General features: G+C 50.3%; 1 protein-coding gene across 1 annotated transcript in view; it reads right to left on the bottom strand.

Moving 5' to 3' along the window:
- The window catches only part of DNAH5 (dynein axonemal heavy chain 5), a 266,064-nt gene extending 256,970 nt beyond the window's left edge, over positions 1-9,094 (bottom strand). Inside the window, exon 1 of the mRNA XM_060244379.1 lies at positions 8,861-9,094. Coding sequence (XP_060100362.1) covers positions 8,861-9,094 — 234 coding nt within the window. The remainder of the gene's footprint in view (positions 1-8,860) is intronic.
- Positions 9,095-19,621: the final 10,527 nt, after the last annotated feature.

The following is a 19,621-nucleotide window of genomic DNA, read 5'->3' as shown; positions in this document are numbered from 1 at the left end:
TCCTGGAAATTGAGGAGGGGGTTTGAAGCCTAGAGAGGGCAGAGTCTGGGGAGGAGAATGCCACAGCAGAGGTAGAAGGCCACACAAAGCAGCCATTTTCTCCAGGAGAATTGATCTCTGTGGTCTGCAGATCAGTCATAATAAAGGGAAATCCCCAGGACCTGCCTGGAGGTTGCAAACAACTGAAACTGTGGATATATTACAAATAACAGTTTATATAGTCAAGTATCACAATTAAAGACCAAACTATAATTCAATATCAGAATTCAAAGTTCAATGCCAGAGTTCAATATTCCAAACACAGTTGTTCATATCTAGAATACTTCCAAGTCGATCAGTCCATGTGACTCTCAAAATTTTCAATAAAGTGCTGATGTCTTCCCATGCTTCACTGATGAAGTTTAAAGTGCTTGTGCTGTGTTGGAAATCTTGTCTATGACTCCTTATTTCAACTCCAGGTGGTTTCTCACTCCAAGTGTCATCTAAAGTAGAGAAGTGTTGCAGCCTCCAACAGATACGTGGACAAGGAAAGCTGTTTCCCGTTCCTGCTTCCTCAAAGAGGCGAAGTACAATCCCTGTCACCTTCATAGGAGGACAGCCTTCCTTAGCACAGTTTTCAGGAGAAGATCTCTCTGTGATAAACCTGCCAGGAGGATGGCGACCTGAGTGGGAAGCCGGAGTGAGAATCACTGTTTGGGGCCTGGCACAAGAAGCAGGCTCCCGGCAAGCTGGGGAAAGTCTCTGGGTGCCCACCGCCTCATTCAGCACAGAGAAAGTCCTGGGATCTTCCCAGGAGGGCTGGGCCTTCCGGGAGAAAGGCAGCCCATAGTTCAAAACAATTGGTTAAATATTAGGACCTCAGAACAACTTCACTATTACTTGACAAACTGGCCCTTTACAAACCGAAATCATTTTTCCCCTCCAGTGGAAGCTGGTTTCAGGTAGCCGGCTCGAGGATGACTTGGCCTTCCATCCTTCCAAGGTCGGTAAAATGAGTACCCAGCTTGCTGGGGGTAAAGTGTAGATGACTGGGGAGGGCAATGGCAAACCACCCCGTAAAAAGCCTGCCGTGAAAATGTTGTGAAAGCAACGTCACCCCAGAGTCGGAAACAACTGGTGCTTGCACAGGGGACCTTTCCTTTCCAACATCTCTTTTCCTTTTTTAAAAAATGCAGCAGGGCAGAAGGTGGGTGGGGGGGGTCTCCCAGCAGCCCTCTCCCCCTCTCTCAAAATCCCACAGAGCAGAGAGGCTGGAGGCCCCTTGGCAGAAGCCATGTACATGAAGCCACATCTGTGCACCTGCGTTCTTGACCTTTCCCACTGCGGATGTTTAGAAAGCATTCTCTTCAGGGTGCTTCTGTGAAGCCCCACCTGCACAGACCCTGAATACAAGCTGTGTTTCAATCTCCCCTGCCCACAGTCCAAGGATGAGGAGGGTGCAGAGGGAAGGGAAAGGTCCAGGGTGGGGCTCCTGAAACACTGCCAGCCCCCATTGGGACCCTTGGCAGGGCCAAGCAAGGAGCGGGTCTTGCCCCAGGTGAGGCTGGAAGCCAGCGGCCCCAGCCCCATCACTGCAAGCAGAAAGTGAGAGCCCAGGATTGGTCAGCTGCAAACAGCAGGTTCTTCTTGTGGAACTCAGCTGGATGCCTGCACTCTGTCTGGACTTGTCCCAAGGCAGGAGGCTGACGCATCCCACAAGGCCACAGCTACCATGGGAACCCACCCAGGGCAGCTGCCCATTGGTTAAGACCACCCCTGCCTCTGCCACTCACAGACACTTATCAGGGAATTCTGTCTCTCTGTCTCACACGGGCACCCACAGAGAGAGAAGCACCCTCTGAAGAATACAAAGCAGGGAAGTCTTTCTTCAGATTCTTTAAGCAAATCTCTCCAGAGAGATCTTCCGAATACAGAGATGTGCATTGTTTGCCCCTCGGAAAGCCAGCCAAGGAGATCAGAAGAGGCCTCCTCTGCATCTGGACCTCCCACTGCAACCCAACTGAATTCCTCGGGGTGTTAGGAACACAAAATAAATCAAATGGGTGAAAGCCAGGCTGGGCTGGGAGAAGGGCAGGATACGAGAATGTGATAAATACGAAGCTCATAATGCCCTGGCTCAGGAGACAACATATTTCAAAGTGGAAAGAAAGATTCAAAGAGATATTAGGTGTCTGGAACTCTTTATGTCTATTGCTAATTACATGCCTGAGCTCTTTTTTTTTTTTTTGGGGGGGGGGGGGGAGGTGGCTTTGTTATTCATTTATCACTTGGTCAGTTTAACTTCTGCTCTGCTTGTTTTGCTCAACGGAGCAAACACGGATTCTCCTCTCTGAAATGTCCGGAATGCACCCCTGAAAAGTTGTGGGCTGGATCCTGCCACTTCCTCCCTGTCGCAGAGGCCCTTGCCTTCAGCGGAAAAGGAGCCTTTGCTCAGACAGGAGCATATTGCATGGAGTGCGGGGCGGGGGGCGGAGGGTCCTTCCATTGGTGGGCAGAGCCCCCACGGCTGAAATGAGGGTGTGCGATCCAGTCCACCATTGTTGCACTTCAGGGGCAGATGATGGCCATTTCATATCAGCTTCCTCCACCCTCTGACAAATCATCATATTGCATCACGTGTTATCTAGATCTCTACCTCTCAACTATGGGTCTGTCTACAGGTATCAGCTTCCACAGACCAGGCCCACAATGACAGAAAGGAGATTTCTCCCAATTTGGTGGACCACCACCCCTCCCCAGGTTTGCAGAAAAAATGGAAAAATATAGAAAATTACAGGGGGGGGGGTTAAATCCCCCCCATACCTCACCTTTTCCTTCACAGCCAGGAGCCAGGCCCAGATATTGGGAGCTGCTCCAGGTGTGGCCAGCACAGCATCCTGGACCTCAAAACCACATTGGGCCCAGACCAGTTCTGAGACCAGGAGGACTCAGCAGAGCCGTGCCTGGCTCAGCAACAGGGAGGGGAGGAAAGAGAGATGGAGATATCTTGTTGATAAGGGGAGCGGGAAAGAGAGAGAGGGAGTGGATTGACAGAAGGGGAGGGGGAGACTGATGGAGAAGTGAGGGGGGAAAGGGGGAGAGAAAGGGGGGAGAGAGATAGAGGTTGACAGAGAAGGGGAGAGGAATATTGATGGAGAAAGGGTGGAGGGCAAAAGAGAGGGGGCATCTGGTCAGGTAAGAAAGAGGGGGCTTGTCAGAGAAGGGCAAGGGGAGAAATAGAGAGGAGGTCAGTTGGCAGAGAAGAGGAGAAGATTGGCAGAGAAAAGGTGAGGGTAAAAGAGGGTGTAATGTACTGAGTGACGAGGCGTGTTGAAGGCAACATACTTTATTGGCGAGTACATCACAAGAGAGAGAAACGCAGGCCGGGTCCCGATTATATACATGCCCCGGAACAACCCTCCATCTGGCCTGGTCCAATCCTGGACAGTTAAACTTCCCACCACAGATCTTGATTGGCGGAGCATATTAGCAAGCTACATCCGGGGACCAGTGGGCTTCCATTGGTTGCCTCTGTAACCTTCGCTGTGTTGAACATGCAGACTTGGATGCAAGACATAACAGGGGGGATATACAAAACAACATGGAGGCAGAAAAAATGGGTTTTACTAGACGGGCAAAGCAGAAAACAACTAGGGTTGCCAGCCTCCAGGTAGGGTCTGGAGATCTCCTCCTTTTACAACTGGTCTCCAGCTGGCAGAGATCTAAGGTTCCCAACCTCCCACTGGGGCAGGGGTTCCCCCAATCTCAGGGCCTCCCACCTGCCGGCACAGGATTAGCTGGCAGGGGAGCCCCACCCCAACAGAGTTCCAATGGTACCCAACGAGTGTGGTGCTATGACATCACGCAGAAGTGACATCATCGTGCTGGGCATGTCGTGCGTGGATGCTCTAGCATTTTGGTATAAAACTCTATGGGACCATAAGTTTTATTCAAATTATACAAAATGGAGTGACGGTATCATAATTATATAATGAAAAAACCCAACACGAGGCTTCCAAGAATAATGTCAGTAGGTCCTGTCACTCAGTCCCAGACGGAGACCCTGGGTTCTTTATTACTCCGTTTCAAATTTAATTTCTTCAGTGGTACAAACTATAACAGAACAACAATAATTCATTCATTCATTCATTTTATACAATTATCAAAATAATTATTAACTATTAATATTTATTTACATAGTCTGACCTTCAATCAGTTTTATTTCGGATGCAGTGCAATGCCTTCAGCCAAAACCTAAATAATGAAATAATTGATTATTCAAAAATGTTTTTAACCATGTGTAATATTATTTATAAAAATTTTGTCAATTTCATTATACTGTTCATGTACTAAAAATAATAATAATAATCATGTCTTATGCAATATATTTACATTTACGTTATTCATTAGTAATTATTAAAAAGTCCTTATATAAATCAAGCTTATCAAATTTATTTTAGCGGACTCAAGCCTACTATGTCATCAAATGCGCCTTGGAGTGCCCATATGTTACTAGGTTAATATACATGTAATAATGTATCTCTTAAAGAAACCGTTCGTAATTCACAAGAAACAGCTGAAATCAATCAATTGATTCAGACCATTGGGTACTAATGTTTCTAATTGATGAATATAAAAAGATTCCCTTCTTAGTAAGGTAGTTTGTATATTACTTCTGTTAAATTCAGGAACATAAATATAACAGAATATACAAATAAATGAATTATTCTGTTATAATTTGTACCACTGAAGAAATTAAATTTGAAACGGAGTAATAAAGAACCCAGGGTCTCATCTGGGACTGAGTGACATTATTCTTGGAAGCCTCGTGTAGGGTTTTTTCATTATATAATAACCACTAAGTTTCATACCAAAATGCTAGAGCATCCCCATGCAACATGCTCAGTGTGATTATGACTTCTGAGTGATGTCATAGTGCCACGCACGCCAAGGAAACTCCTCTGCTGGCAGCCGGGAGGACCTGGAACCCTACAGAGATCAGCTCCCCTGAAGAAAACAGCTGATTTGGAGGATAGATTTGTGGCATTATATATGCTGAGGCCCCTCCCCTCCCCAAACCCCGGGCTCTCCTGGCTCCACCCCCAAAGTCTCCAAGTATTTTCCAATACAGACCAGGCAACCCTAATTGAATTGCAATGATTAAAATGCTCATTCTTCCAAAATTATCTTTTTTAAAAATTTTATTTTCTGTATTACCTTTTCATACCCCAGATAAGATTTTGAAGGACTGGCAATTAAAATTAGATCAACTTACTTTTAACTCTAAAAAGTCAAGAACAGCAAAACTCTTAAGGTATCATTCCATTTGAGGAGGGCAGGCTATTCTTCCAAATGTCTCCCTTCATTGTGATGCATATAATGTGGCTGACTTCACTATCAGAACATACAAGTGGGCAGTCACATTCCGCCTCCACTTTGCTTCCTTCCCTAACAATCTTCCTCCTCTTTCTCACCCCCTCACATCTGTCAATCTTTCCCTCCTCCCTTTCTCTTCTTCCCCTTCTCAGTCAACCAACTTCCCTCTCTATGCCTCCAGCTCTTTCTCCCGACCCCTGATCAATCACCCTGCCTCCTCGAGTTCTCCCCCTCCCATTCTGCCTTTCTCTTCCCGCTTCCTGTCATCTGACAACCTATCCCTTCTTTTTATTTTTTAAAATACACATATTTTTATTTACACAAATACCAACAATAAAAGCAAAGCATGTGATGGCTTCATATCCAATACAAGAAATGATACCTTCACAAAAATGCACATGGGAATCAAGTTAAACCAAAGCAGCCTGGAGCCAGAACCAATTTGGGGGGGGGGGGGCACCATGAGGAAAAGCCCTCGGTCGTCTTATAGCTCTCAACACCCAAGTGTACCACTGACCTTCAAAACCAGCAGGAATGAACTTGCACTTGCTATCAGAATAAGAGAACTTTGATCCCAACATCTCCAAGTTGCAAGAAAGCCGGTGACTGCCAGAAAAGCTCAAGTCTGGCCAAGTCTGGGCAGGGGGGAGAGAGAGATGGTGAATCAACACCAAGGATCCATGAATGGTCTGAGCCATGCGGCCTCACAAGTTTCCAGTCTGCCCCGCAGCTGCCATGCCCAGGCATTGTTGCATAACACATGCCCTGCCTCTCTTTCATTACAAAAGCTGTATCAAGGATCCCATGTGCCCCCCCCCAAGACATTGGCCAGAGTGACCCCTGCTTAGCAGAAGCAAGGATCCCCAGCCACATCCTTTCCGGCAGCACTCTTGAGCCCTGTTGACACCAGTTCTGGATCCAAGACTGCAGCAAAGCAAGGCTATCTATGCCAAGCTCTCAACACTGGCACAAAACACCAGGGCAAACCAAAGTTCTCAGGGTGATGTTGTGGCTGCAGTGCCAGACAAAGATCTGGGGACTCAGACTCAAATTCCCCACGCATATACGGATTTATGAGACCTGGGTTCAATTCCCCACTCCACCATGGTAGCTCACTGTGTAATGTTGGACCAATCAGTTCTTCTCAGCCTAATCTACCTCACAGCATAGCTGTAAAGAGAATGGAGGCCCAAGAAGGACATGCACCACTCTGAGCTACAGGGAGGAAAGATGGGATTAAAATACACTAAATAAAATGTATTTATTTATTCCATTTCTGACTCACACTCCCCTGCTAGTGCAGGCCTCAGGGAGAGCAACACCATATTTATAATCATACAACAATTATAAATTATTATAATTATAATAAAAATAATCATAAATTAATTTAAACAGTTTAGCATATGCAGCTTTAAGCTACTGACACATAACATTACAATAAATGCACCAGGGAGAGACTGAGTCATGCCGGGGGAGGGCCAGAGAGAGGAGCAAAAGGAGTGTCCATAAGAGAGTTTTCATTCTTCTCCATCAGGCCATAGGTTTGGCAGGCCCTCTATAAAGTAATGCTGCCCGCCAATCACAGGGCTGGCATTTCACACTTGTTCCTTTCTGAGCTTCAAGGTGGTTCTGTGGCCTGAAATCTCAAAAGACTTTGATGTTCACCATGCTGGAGCACACACACAAATGCGCACACACACCCTGATCCAAACACAAGGTCCCAGATTCAAGGTTTGACAAAAATTGTGTAGAGCCATTAAGTCAAACCTCAATGAACAAAAATTGTGTAGAGCCATTAAGTCAAACCTCAATGAACCAACAGTCTCAAAACCTGTATATACATCCCAAGATGTATCTGCAATAAGCAAAGCCAACAAATCCTATGGAAGTTGACCAGTCCTTGACATAGGGATGCCAGCCTCCAGACAGGACCTGGGGATCCCCAAGAATTACAGTTCATATCGAGACTACAGAGATCAGTTCCCCAGGAGAAAATGGATGCTTGGGAGGGCAGACTCTATGGCAGGGGTGTCAAACATGCAGTTTGGGGGCTGAATCAGGCCCCTGGAGGGCTCCTATCAGGCCCCCGAGCAACTGGCTGTCATCTGCTTCCCTCTCCCTACATCTTGCTTCCTTCTGCATCACTGCTTGCTTTGTCAGGCTTGCTCAATCGCACAGGAGCTACAAAGCAAAACCTCTGTTTTCTCCATTGGCTGAGGCTCCTCCCTTGGGGAGGAAAGGGGAGAGGCAGAGCTTGTTTTTCCAGGCTCTCTCAATTGCACACCAGAGCTACTGAGCCAAGCCTCTCTTCCTTCTATTGGCTGAGCCCCCCCCCCCGTCTCCTGGGGAAGGAAGGAAAGAGACACAGCTTTCTTTGCCCAGTTCCCTGGTTGCCATGGGAGAAATACAAAGAAAGCACCTTTAAGACCAATGCACGCTAACATTTTAAGCATGTTTTAAGTTTTTGTAAAATATATATTTAATTGTGTTACATCTCTGCTACTTAATCTTAAATAGGAACACACATGGCCTGAACTGTCATGGCCCAGCCCGAAATAGCCCGGCCCAACCCGTCATGGCCTGGCCCGACAAGGTCTCCTTTATGTCAGATCTGTCCCTCATAACAAATGAGTTTGACACCCCAGCTCTATGGTGTGGTGCCCCACTGAAGTCCCTGTCCTCCCCAGGCTCCACCCCCAAATCGCCAGTTTCCTGACCTGCAGCTGAGTTACTGGAGGCCAAGTTCACTGGACGCAGGGGGGCTCAGAATGGAGTAGCTGCTTAAGAATACACTATATAAGAAGCCTTCTTGCACAGCTAGAACAGATCTCCAAGCTAGATGCAGGAAGGAAGCTTCTACCACACAAGCCATTCTCGGTGCAAGAAACCCAAACCGGTCCAAGGTCAGCAACTAATTTGCATGTTGTGTCCCAGAATCAATGGAAGCCATACAAGTTGCCGACTTTGTTCTTAGGCAGAATGGAGGCCCTGCTGACAGAGAAGCTGCGGTTAGCAAGACATTCTGGCTCAATTCTCTCGGAAAAGCACAGATTGTCCCATGGGTTTTGTTACAAGAAGTGGGTGGGCCCAGGAGGGGCGGGAAGTGAGCAAAGGTGGTCCAAACACAAGGCTGCTGATCATCTCCAACAGCGTCTCCGGACCCCAAAGAAGCCTTGGAAAGAGTGCTGCGGCCCCACTCCCCTCCCCTCCCATGGCTCGGCTTGGGGGTTCGGACGGGACCCAAGATCTGGCCTGCGACACAGTCTCCCCCCCCCCCCGCCCGGCATCTATTAATTGGCGTTTGGGCCTTCCCAGGATATGCAGGGCGGTCCGAGAAAAGGTGCCCCGTGAGGTGCGGGCGGGCGGGCGGGGGGTGGCCAAGGAGCAGCAGGTCGACGCCCCGCAGAGGCCGCCTTGCAAGAAGCTCTGCCCCCCTGGCCCCCGGCGCCACCTGCCCAGCTCTCTCCCCAGCCCTGCCCTGCCCGGCCCGGCCCGGCGCGCGCACCTGCAGCTCCTTGAGGTTCTCCATGGGCGCGAGGGGCGGCGGCGGCGGCGGCGGCAGCTGAGGGGGGTCCCGCCGCCCTCGCCCTCTGCCCGCGGCGGCGGCGGCGGCGCGCGTCTCCATGGCGAGCGGGAGGCAGGGAGGGAGGGAGGGAGGCGGCCCGGAGGAGTGGCCGCGGGGGGGGGCGGGGGCGCTGCCTTCTGCGCTGCCCTCGCGGAGGCGCTGGGGGAAACCCATAGCGGGGGGGCGGGGGGGAGTGCGAGAGAGGCGCCTGGGCCAGTGCCCCCCTGGGGGTCGCCCTGCAGAGTCCGAGGCCGGCCAGCTTCAAGCCACGCGCAGGAGCCCCAGTGCTGGGAAGCCCAGCCTTGGTCTAGTAGGAAGCAGAGGCACTTCCCGGGCAGAAGACAGAGGGGCTGGCCGCGCTGTGTGCCTCATTCATCCCACCCAAGTGAGCGGAGCCTGCTGCCATCTCTCATCCTGCCTTCTGCTCGGCCCACTACCGCCCAGCTTGCCACCAGGGCAGAGGCATGCATGCTGAGCATTAGCTCTTTTCCAAATGTCCAATATGCAGCGCACATTTCTTCCCAAAGTTTGCCATGGAGGGCGCTGTGTTCCTGCTCACTGCAGCACAGGAGGGGACTGTGTGCCAGGGCTCTGCATCCCGGATCAGCCGGCAGAAGCTGATGTCCCCCACTGCACTGAAGGGCCAACTGTCGAGAGCAACCACTGCAGCAATCAGGAGAGTGACCCTCTTGGATGCCTGCCCTCAGGCACTCTGCAGCCAACAGCCACAAACATCTCAGTCAGAGATGCCTGCCGTCCACCCTTGTCTCCTGGAGGTGGAGGCTGCCAGAGAGCACCTCGACTTCTGTGTGGTTTGTGGCAAGGCAGTCACGGCACCCCCACCTCTCTCTTGCTGAAGCCATATTGCCTGGTGGGGCTTCTTCAGAGAGCTCCTCTGCCCAGAAGCGGAGAGATGAACTGGATCCCGCCCCAGCTGACCCTACCTCCACACAGCTGGCACCTGTGGAGGCTGTAGGACACTGCTGCAAGAGAGGGCTGCCGGTGCACTCAGGGCTGATACTCCAGGTCTGGAGGGAGCAGGAGCAGATGCTGCAACTGGGAAATGGTCAGCACTGAGCCAACACAGCCGCCTTCAGTTCACATTGCCCTTGCCAACAACACAGGTGATTCTCTGGAAGCACCAGGTGCACCTCCCTTGCCAGGATCTGATAGAAAGGGAGGAAGCTGCTGCCCAGGAAAAGGGTGGGATCAGAGAACAGGCGCACACACATGCCGGGCATTTGTTCTCTGCAAAGGTGATTGGATGGGAGCCCAGGACCGTTGCTGGAATCTGATTGGAAGGATGCCATTGCCCAGGAAAACAAGCAGTATTAAAGAACAACACAGCAAATGCAGGAGCGCATCCTGCAAAACAACACAGTTGGGGAAAACAGTTTTGTCTCACTAAGAATCCTGGATTCCTAATAGCCATCATAATCAGCCTTTATTGGCATAAAAGAAATCAGTTATACAGAGTAAGAGGATTACCAAATTATACAGAATAAAAATTACCCATAAAATACAACAGATAGTTAAAATTTAGAGACATTGTTACCAATTAAAACTATGGTTACAAAATCCTTTGGCATATCATGGTGGCCAGAAAAATGAACTTGGCTGCTATTTCAGTGTCTTTCGGGGAGAAACCGCTCAGGAGCCGACAGACTTCCAAGGCATCCGAGCAGCCTCCTGATTTCTCTAAAATGAGATGCAGAAGTGAGTTACGAAGCTGTGAATATAGCAAACAGTGGAGCAAAACCCAAAGCAACAATTTTCTTGTATATTTTACATTATGCACCCTAATTCCCAATGCTTTGGTCATTTTTCTAGTTAAAGACATATTTCTGCTGTGAAATGGGCATGGGTTTCCCACCCAACTTTGTTATTTTCACTAGAGAGCAGACAGAAGGCATAGAAATAATGGTCAGAGAGGGTAAGTTTGGGGTTTTTTGGCTTTTAAGTAATTTTTTAAACTGTGTTGTTGATCAGTCTGAATGAAAATATGGGATGAAACCATTTCAATAAATGAACCACATGCCAGGGAAGCAGAGGTTCATCTTTCAATCAAGCCCATCTGCAGCTGCATTTTCACATTGTGTGACATGTCTAACTCAGTTCACCTTAGAAAGTGCTGTAACAGCACTGCAAACTTTGCCACAAACCAGCAGTTAAGAAGGGGAAAACAGGGAAAAGAAGACAGGGAAGAGGGACAAACAGGGAAAACAGCTGGGGAGGAACATCTGACTTCTGAGCAGTAAATGAACAATGAGAATCTCTCTCTCTCTCGGCTTGGCTTCGCGAACGAAGATTTAAGAAGGGTGCAATAGTCCACGTTTGCTGCAGGCTCGCTGGTGGCTGACAAGACCAATGTGGGACAGGCAGGTCCGGCCACAGCGGCTGCAGGGAAAAGTCTGATTTAGGGTTGGTCCTGTAGCAGTGCGATTCTTCCTCAATCTCCTTTTGTCCTCAAGACCAGCTATGCATGCGTTCTCAAAGGAAGAGACAGCCTGGTGGATGGTGTGCCTCCATGCTTTGCGATCTGAGGCTAGGTCAGACCACTGGTGATGGTTGATGCGACAGGTGCCAAGGGATTTCTTCAAGGAGTCCTTGTACCTCTTCTTTGGTGCCCCTCTATTTCGATGGCCGGTGGAGAGTTCGCCATACAGGGCAATCTTGGGAAGGCGGTGGTTTTCCATCCTAGAAATATGCCCTGCCCAGCGCAGCTGCGTCTTCAATAGCAGTGCCTCGATGCTGGTAACCTCCGCCCGCTTGAGGACTTCAGTGTTGGTCACAAGGTCACTCCAGTGGATGTTGAGGATGGTGCGAAGGCAGCGCTGATGAAAGCACTCAAGGAGTCGCAGGTGATGACGGTATAAAACCCACGATTCGGAGCCGTAGATGAGGGTTGTCATCACAACCGCTTTGTAAACATTGATCTTTGTGCCTTTTTTCAGATGCTTGTTGCTCCACACTCTTTTGTGCAGTCGGCCAAATGCACGGTTTGCCTTCGCCAGCCTGTTGTCAATCTCCTTGTTGATCTTGGCATCTGAGGAGATGATGCACCCCAGGTAGCTGAACTGCTGGACTGTCTTCAGAATTGATTCACCCACAGTGATGCAGGGAGGGTGATAATCTTCCTGGGGTGCAGGCTGGTGGAGAACTTCTGTCTTCTTCAGACTAACTTCTAGGCCGAATAGCTTGGCAGCCTCTGTAAAGCAGGACGTCATATGCTGCAGAGCTGATACCAAGTGGGAGACGAGTGCAGCATCATCAGCAAACAGTAGCTCTCGGATGAGTTTTTCCATTGTCTTGGAGTGGGCCTTTAGTCGCCTCAGGTTGAACAGGCTGCCATCGGTGCGATAGCGGATGTAGACACCATCGTCCTCATCTAGATCTACTGCGGCTCTTTGAGGCATCATGCTAAAGAAGATCGTAAAGAGAGTTGGCGCGAGAACGCAGCCTTGCTTTACACCTGTGCCTATTGGGAAGGGCTCCGAGAGGTCGTTGCAGTGTCTGACTTGGCCTCGCTGGTCTTCGTGTAGCTGGATGATCATGCTGAGGAACCTTGGGGGACATCCTAAACGTTCCAAGATTTGCCACAGGCCTTTCCTGCTAACGGTATCGAAAGCTTTGGTAAGGTCGACAAAAGTCACATACAGAGCCTTGTTCTGTTCCTTGCATTTCTCTTGGAGCTGCCTGAGAACAAATACCATGTCGGTGGTGCTCCTGTTAGCTCTGAAGCCGCACTGGCTCTCTGGGAGGAGTTCTTCTGCAATGGTGGGCACCAGTCTGTTCAGGAGTATTCTGGCAAGGATTTTGCCTGCGATGGAGAGCAGGGTTATCCCCCGGTAGTTGGAGCAGTCTGACTTTTCCCCTTTGTTCTTGTATAGGGTGATGATGATTGCATCGCGAAAGTCCTGTGGTAGTTTGCCTTGTTCCCAGCAGGTGACAAGTACTTTGTGAAGTGAGCTATGTAGTACTGTGCCCCCATGCTTCCAGATCTCTGGTGGAATTCCATCAACTCCTGCTGCCTTGCCACTTTTCAGTTGCTTGATGGCTTTAACAGTCTCTTCTAGGGTGGGGATCTCATCCAACTCTGTTTTCACCGGTTGAAGTGGGGTGAGGTGGATTGCTGAATCTTGAACTACGCGGTTGGCACTGAAGAGAACCTGAAAATACTCCGACCACCAGTTCAGTATGGATGCCTTGTCTGTGAGGAGCACTTGGCCGTCTGCACTATGCAACGGACTCTGAGCCTGATATGATGGACCATATACTGCCTTCAGGGCTTCGTAGAACCCTCTTAAATCACCAGTGTCTGCACACAGCTGGGTTCTCTCTGCAAGCTTGGTCCACCACTCGTTCTGAATGCCTCGAAGCTTGCGCTGGAGGTTGCTACATGCAGCGCAAAAGGTTGCTTTTTTCCCAGGACAGGAGGGCTGAGCAAGATGTGCTTAGTAGGCAGATCTCTTTTTTGCCAGTAATTCTTGGATCTCTTGATTGTTCTCATCAAACCAGTCCTTGTTCTTCCTTGTGGAGAACCCGAGGACTTCTTCAGAGATCTGCAGGACGGTAGTTTTTAGGTGTTCCCAGAGTGCTTCTGGAGAAGGGTCTGTGGGGCAACTGAGGTCCTCAATTCTTGACTGGAGTTTTGCCTGGAAGGCAGCTTTAACTTCGGCTGACTGGAGGCTGCCAACCTGAAACTTCCTCCGAGGGATACCTCCTCTCCTGGGTGTGGGTTTAAAGTGAAGACGGAGATTGCAGCGTACAAGACGATGATCCGTATGACATTCTGCGCTGGGCATTACTCGGGTGTGTAAGACATCTCGAAGGTCTCTCTGGCGCACCAGAATGTAGTCGATAAGGTGCCAATGCTTGGACCATGGGTGCATCCAGGTTGTCTTCAGACTGTTCTTCTGCTGGAAGATAGTGTTGGTGATGGTGAGCTGGTGCTCCATGCAGAATTCTAGCAGGAGGCGCCCGTTATCATTGCAGTTGCCAATGCCGTGTTTGCCAAGTACTCCTTTCCAGGCTTCCGAGTCTTTACCTACTCTGGCATTGAAGTCGCCAAGGATGATCACCTTGTCCTCTGTAGGGGTCTTCCGTACGAGGTTGCGTAGATCAGCATAGAACTTGTTCTTTTCTGCAGGATCTGCTTGAAGGGTTGGGGCATACACACTGAAGAGTGTTGCATGCTGCTTGTTTTGAAGTGGGAGGCGCATGGACATGATGCGATCTGAGTGACCTGTTGGAAGGTTTTCGAGTTTGGAGGCAATGGAGTTCCTGACCATGAAGCCAACGCCAGAAAGGCGGCTCCCAGCCTTTGACTTACCTGACCAGTAGAGGGTATAGCCAGCACCGTGTTCTTGAAGACTACCTTCCTCAGGGAAACGGACCTCACTGAGAGCTGCTATGTCGATATTCAACCTGAGAAGTTCGTGGGCAACTAGAGCAGAGCGTCGTTCAGAGCAACCACTGCCTACTGTGTCAAGCATGGTTCTGATGTTCCAACACGCAAGCTTTAGTCTTTGCACACTTTGTGAGGCAGGTGCATGCCTTTTCTTTGTTGTTATTTTTCGACCGCAAGTAAGGATGCCCGTTGACTGCGGCTAGCCAACTGGGGTGGGGGAGACGAGCTTTGTTTAGGCCACCTTTTCTAGGCCCCTCTCCGTGTGGAGCAAGCAGTGCTGTCCCTAGATAAGGCTGCTTGGTCGTTCAGGGTGCTGCCGAAAGATGCTTTCGTCTCCGGGTTAGCATCAGGCGACCAATATCCCGAACCGCCTACATGCAGGATCGGGACTGCGGCTTCCAGTGGCACCTTCCACGTGCCGTTTCGCCCCTTGCCTATCGCTGCAGGACTTGATGCGTTGTGGGTTGTGTGTGTGGATATGCCCTTCAGGCCTGCGCAGAGGAATTTTTTAGGTGAAGCGCAGTGTGCGTGGTACTGGCTCCACCCTTTCACCTGGGGGTCATCTGCCATGGCCCAGTAAGCCGGGGCGCCGGCAGTGAGTCCTCCAGGTGGTAGGTGTTACATTAACGAGCTCTATCTGCCCGGGTTTGATGTTAGAGTTTTCCTTCTCTTAGGCTGACGAGGTTGGTGGGCCCAGCCTGCCCATCCGGTTATACCGCCGGACAATTCGGTTGCACCATGATGTAGCAAACTCTGTGAAAACGGGGGGGACCAGCGAGAAGGTGTTGCTACGGATGCAGTAATGCAGGAGAGGCCATTGCAGTGACCATCTGCCAGGCATAGCCAGACAGTGACCACGCGGCGTTCATTACACCGGGAGAGGAGAGGCTATGTATTGCGCATGCACTTTCCCTGGGGGGGTAGGATTCCCAGAGGGAGCCCACCCCCCACCCCCACCCCCCACAATGAGAATCAATAATGAAGAAAAAGCCAAGGATGGAAGCACTTTGTGTGAAATGGAGAAGGATCTCCTGCTGCTCCCTTTCCCAGCCCTTTTGAAATCAAGCTGGACTGGAGCAGGCCCATCTTTTGGTATCAGAGGAGGACAAACAGTTTGTCAGTAGTCCCAAAATGCCTTGTTAGCGCATGCAACCAGACCCACTCAAAGAGACTTGCTTCATCTACATCTGTATTCTTGGTGCTTGCGGTGGGAGGGCTTCTAGTGCCCTGGCCTCCCTGATGGACCTCCTGATGGTGACTGGGTTTTGGCACAGAGCGTGTGATGGGCCATTGGCCTGATCCAGCGTGACTTCTCTTATGCTCTTGTTCTTATGTACATCTCCGTTTAGTATATTTTCCACCCGGTAGCAAAGCTTCTGGCCATGATTGGCTGTGAAGAACGTTCAAAAACATTCCAGCTCTTTGGGGAGCAAAGGTGTTTGTACTCCAACTTGTGAAAGCAGAGAATCATTCAGGTGGGAATAAAGTCTTACACCATCCCCTGGAATATGAATAATTATTTGCACAGCAGGGTGAACAACTCAAGGCAGAAAAAAAGCAGCATGGGGCAGAACCCAGAGGAATGATGGATAAAGGAAGGTAGGACTGAAACAGAAATGTGTGGGTAAGATACATAGACAGGGAGACTTGGAGGAAAGGGAAGAGAGGAATTCTAACTGATAACTATGCATTACTCCGCATTTTCTTCTGTTTTTCATATTGCTGTTTTGCTAGTCAGGGGGAGCAAAGGAGAAATGGAAGGCACTGAAGCCCCACATTAAGTCAATAGAACACCTAATCATGCCTCTGAGGATTAGAAACTTGCTTCTTTAAAAAAGCAGAGATTTACAGGAAGTGGTACCCTCTACCCAGGGGAAACTGTATGCTCTACTTGCACTTCTCCTGTGGTCTATGCACTATAGGAAACAGTCTTCATTGCAGCCAGAACTTGTGGATATGTTTCTCAGCACTGTATCAGTCTTCATTTACCCCCTGAAATGAACAGACATGACTACGGATTCTTTGAAAGAAAGCACTACAAACGCTGCCCCTATAATCATTATCTGCTGGAATGGCCTTGGGTCAGCCATAGCTCTTGCAGAGGTTTTCCTTGAAAGGGCAGCTGCTGTGAGAGCCCTCTCATCCCCACCCACCTCACAGGGTGTCTGCTGTGGGGGGAGAAGCCATAGGAGATTGCAAGCCGCTCTGAGTCTCTGATTCAGAGAGAAGGGCAGGGTATAAATCTGCAATTCTTCTAATCACCAAAAGAGAAAGAAACTCATTTAAATGCAATTATAAACAAGTGTGTAGCTAAGGACCTATCCTGTGCTGCGTGGCAGCTGGCGGCCCCAGGTCTGCCTTCCCCTCCTGGGATTCTGACCCACTCCACTGCCTCCGGGGATGGCTGCCCCAAGGTAGGGGCTCTGGCTAGGCAGGCAGGACAGCCTCCCAATCTCCCTCCAGGAACCCACTTCGGGGCTTCCCAGGAATCAAACCCACACACAAAATGGGGTTTCTCCACATGCTGTTTTGTGCAGACACACACCATTGCCCTGCAGAAACTGTTCTCCCAGGGCTGAAGGGACAGTGAGGCCAGTCTTGGTCACTAAGGGGCTTTGGACAGTGTTTCCTCCCAGCCACCACTTGCCATGGCTGCCATCAGGACAACAGTGTCCTCCCTCCCCCTTGAACTGCCCTCTCTACTCCTGCCTCTTGCAGCTGAAGAAGCCTCCTGGCGCCCCATCTTGCCCTTTCCTTCCAGCCCTAGACCAGATCCTGGTGCTGCTTCAGGGGCCGCCCCGCCAGCCTGCCTGCAGACTCCAGCGAGCATCCTGGTGCATCACCCTTGCCCTTCAAGCCTTCTAAGTAAGCCCTCGGGAGCCAGCAGGGGCCACGCGGTAAAGGCTGTGCACTCTGCCTTGGAGGAAAAGGAAGCGTCCAGCAGCGCCTCCGAGCCCAGCAAAGGCCTCAGCTCCTCCCCGGTGCCTGCCTCGCCCCCTTCTTCGGCTTCCGATCCCTGAGGAGGTGCGCCTGCAGCGGGGGAAAGCTTTGCTGGCGGCTGCCTGGCTCGCAGCATGACGAAGGCACCCGCCCCCCCCCGCCCCGGCCGCACTGCCCTCTGGCGGCGACAGGCGTCCCTCCCCGGAGCAGCCACTAGAGGGGGCGCGCAGGCCTGCAAGAAGAGCTACCCAGCACGCGCGGCTCGGGCAGGAGGCCGCTCTCTGACGCCGCCTAGTGCCCGGCAGGAGCCCTCCCGCACCCCGCCACAGCGCCGCCCCAACGCTGGGCACTGCTGCTGCTGCTGCTGCTGCTTGGCTCCGCCTGCCAGGAGGGAGGGAGGGCTTGGCGGGGCGGCGGCGTTGCGGAAGGTCGCACCAGCTTCCCCCTGGGGCCCGCACAGCCCACCTCCTTTGAAGGCAGCAGGAAAGAGCCAGAGTCAAGACGAGCCGCCGACCTTTGAGCCCAGTCTGGGGGCCACGTGTGACTCTTTCACACACACCGTGTGGCTCTCAAAGCCCCCCCCCCCGCCCCATTGGCCAACCTGGAGCAGGCATTTCTCTCTCAAAATCACTTCACCAAGCCAAGTCAGCTGGGGGTTTACAGAATGCTTTTAATGTTACAGCTGCTTTCTTTCCACCTCTCTCCCTCCTGTCTTCCCCATCTATTTGCCTGACTGCCTTCCTTCCTTCCTCCCTTCCTGTCTTGTGGCTCTCAACATTAGAACATAAGAGAAGCCATGTTGGATCAGGCCAATGGCCCATCCAGTCCAACACTCGGTGTCACACAGTGGCCAAACATAACAAAACCAGGCGACTTGAGGAGGTCCATCAGCGGGGCCAGGACACTAGAAGCCCTCCTACTGTGCCCCCCCCCCACCAGCACCAAGAATACAGAGCATCACAGCCCCAGATAGTTCCAATAATGTGCTGTGGCTAATAGCTCCATATTTTTATCCAAAAAATGGACCTCTGCTCCATATTTTTACCAAACCCCACTTGAAGCTGGCTGTGCTTGTAGCCGCCACCACCTCCTGTGGCAATGAATTCCACATGTTAATCACCCTTTGGGGAAGAATTACTTCCTTTTATCCATTCTAACCCAACTGCTCAGCAATTTCATTGAAAGCGCACGAGTTCTTGTATTGTGAGAAAGGGAGAAAAGTACTTCTTTCTCTACTTTCTCCATCCCATGCATAATCTTGTAAGCCTCTTTCATGTCACCGTTTCTCCAAGCTAAAGAGCCCCAAGCGTTTTAACCTTTCTTCATAGGGAAAGTGTTCCAAACCTTTAATCATTCTAGTTGCCCTTTTCTTCACTTTTTCCAATGCTATAATATCCTGTTTGAGGTGTGGTGACCAGAATTGTACACAGTATTCCAAATGAGACTGCACCGTCAATTTATACAGCAGCATTATGATACTGGCTGATTTGTTTTCAGTTCCCTTCCTAATAATTCCCAGCATGGCGTTGGCCTTTTTTATTGCAGTCGCACACTGTCTTGACATTTTCAGTGAGTTATCTGCAACGACCCCAAGATCTCTCTCTTGGTCAGTCTCTGCCAGTTCACACCCCCATCAACTTGTATTTGTAGCTGGGATTTTTGGCCCCAATGTGCATTACTTTGCACTTGGCCACATTGAACCTCATCTGGCACGTTGATGCCCACTCACTCAGCCTCAACAGATCCCTTTGGAGTGCCTCACAATCCTCTCTGGTTCTTATCACCCTAAACAATTTAGTGTCATCTGCAAACTTAGCCACTTCACTGCTTACTCTCAACTCCAAATCATTAATGAACAAGTTAAAGAGCATGGGACCCAGTACTGAGCCCTGGGGCACCCCACTGCTTACCGTCCTCCACTGCGAAGATTGCCCATTTATACTCACTCTTTTGATTTGGTGGGCGATAACAAACTCCCATCGTTAAATTTCCTTTTGGGCCCTCTATTTTGACCCAAAGCATTTCTAGAAGGGAATCTAATTCTCTGACAGTCTTACTGGACTGTATACCCTCTCTGACATACAGAGCCTCCCCATTTCCAACCCTTCCCTCCCTATCCTTACGATATAACTTATATCCAGGAATCACCATGTCCCACTGATTCTCCTCATTCTACCAAGTTTCTGAAATTCCCACAATGTCTATGTTTTTCCCCAACACTAACCATTCCAACTCCCCAATTTTACTTTGAACACTTCTAGCATTTGTATACAAACATCTATAATTTCCCAGGCAAGTTAGGCCCGCAACCTTCCTCCTGCTTCCTCGAGACTTTGGCAGACACTCCATAC

The sequence above is a fragment of the Heteronotia binoei genome, chromosome 7 (assembly GCF_032191835.1).
Source record: "Heteronotia binoei isolate CCM8104 ecotype False Entrance Well chromosome 7, APGP_CSIRO_Hbin_v1, whole genome shotgun sequence".
Classification (NCBI taxonomy): domain Eukaryota; kingdom Metazoa; phylum Chordata; class Lepidosauria; order Squamata; family Gekkonidae; genus Heteronotia; species Heteronotia binoei.
This window is presented reverse-complemented; position numbering and strand designations above follow the sequence as displayed.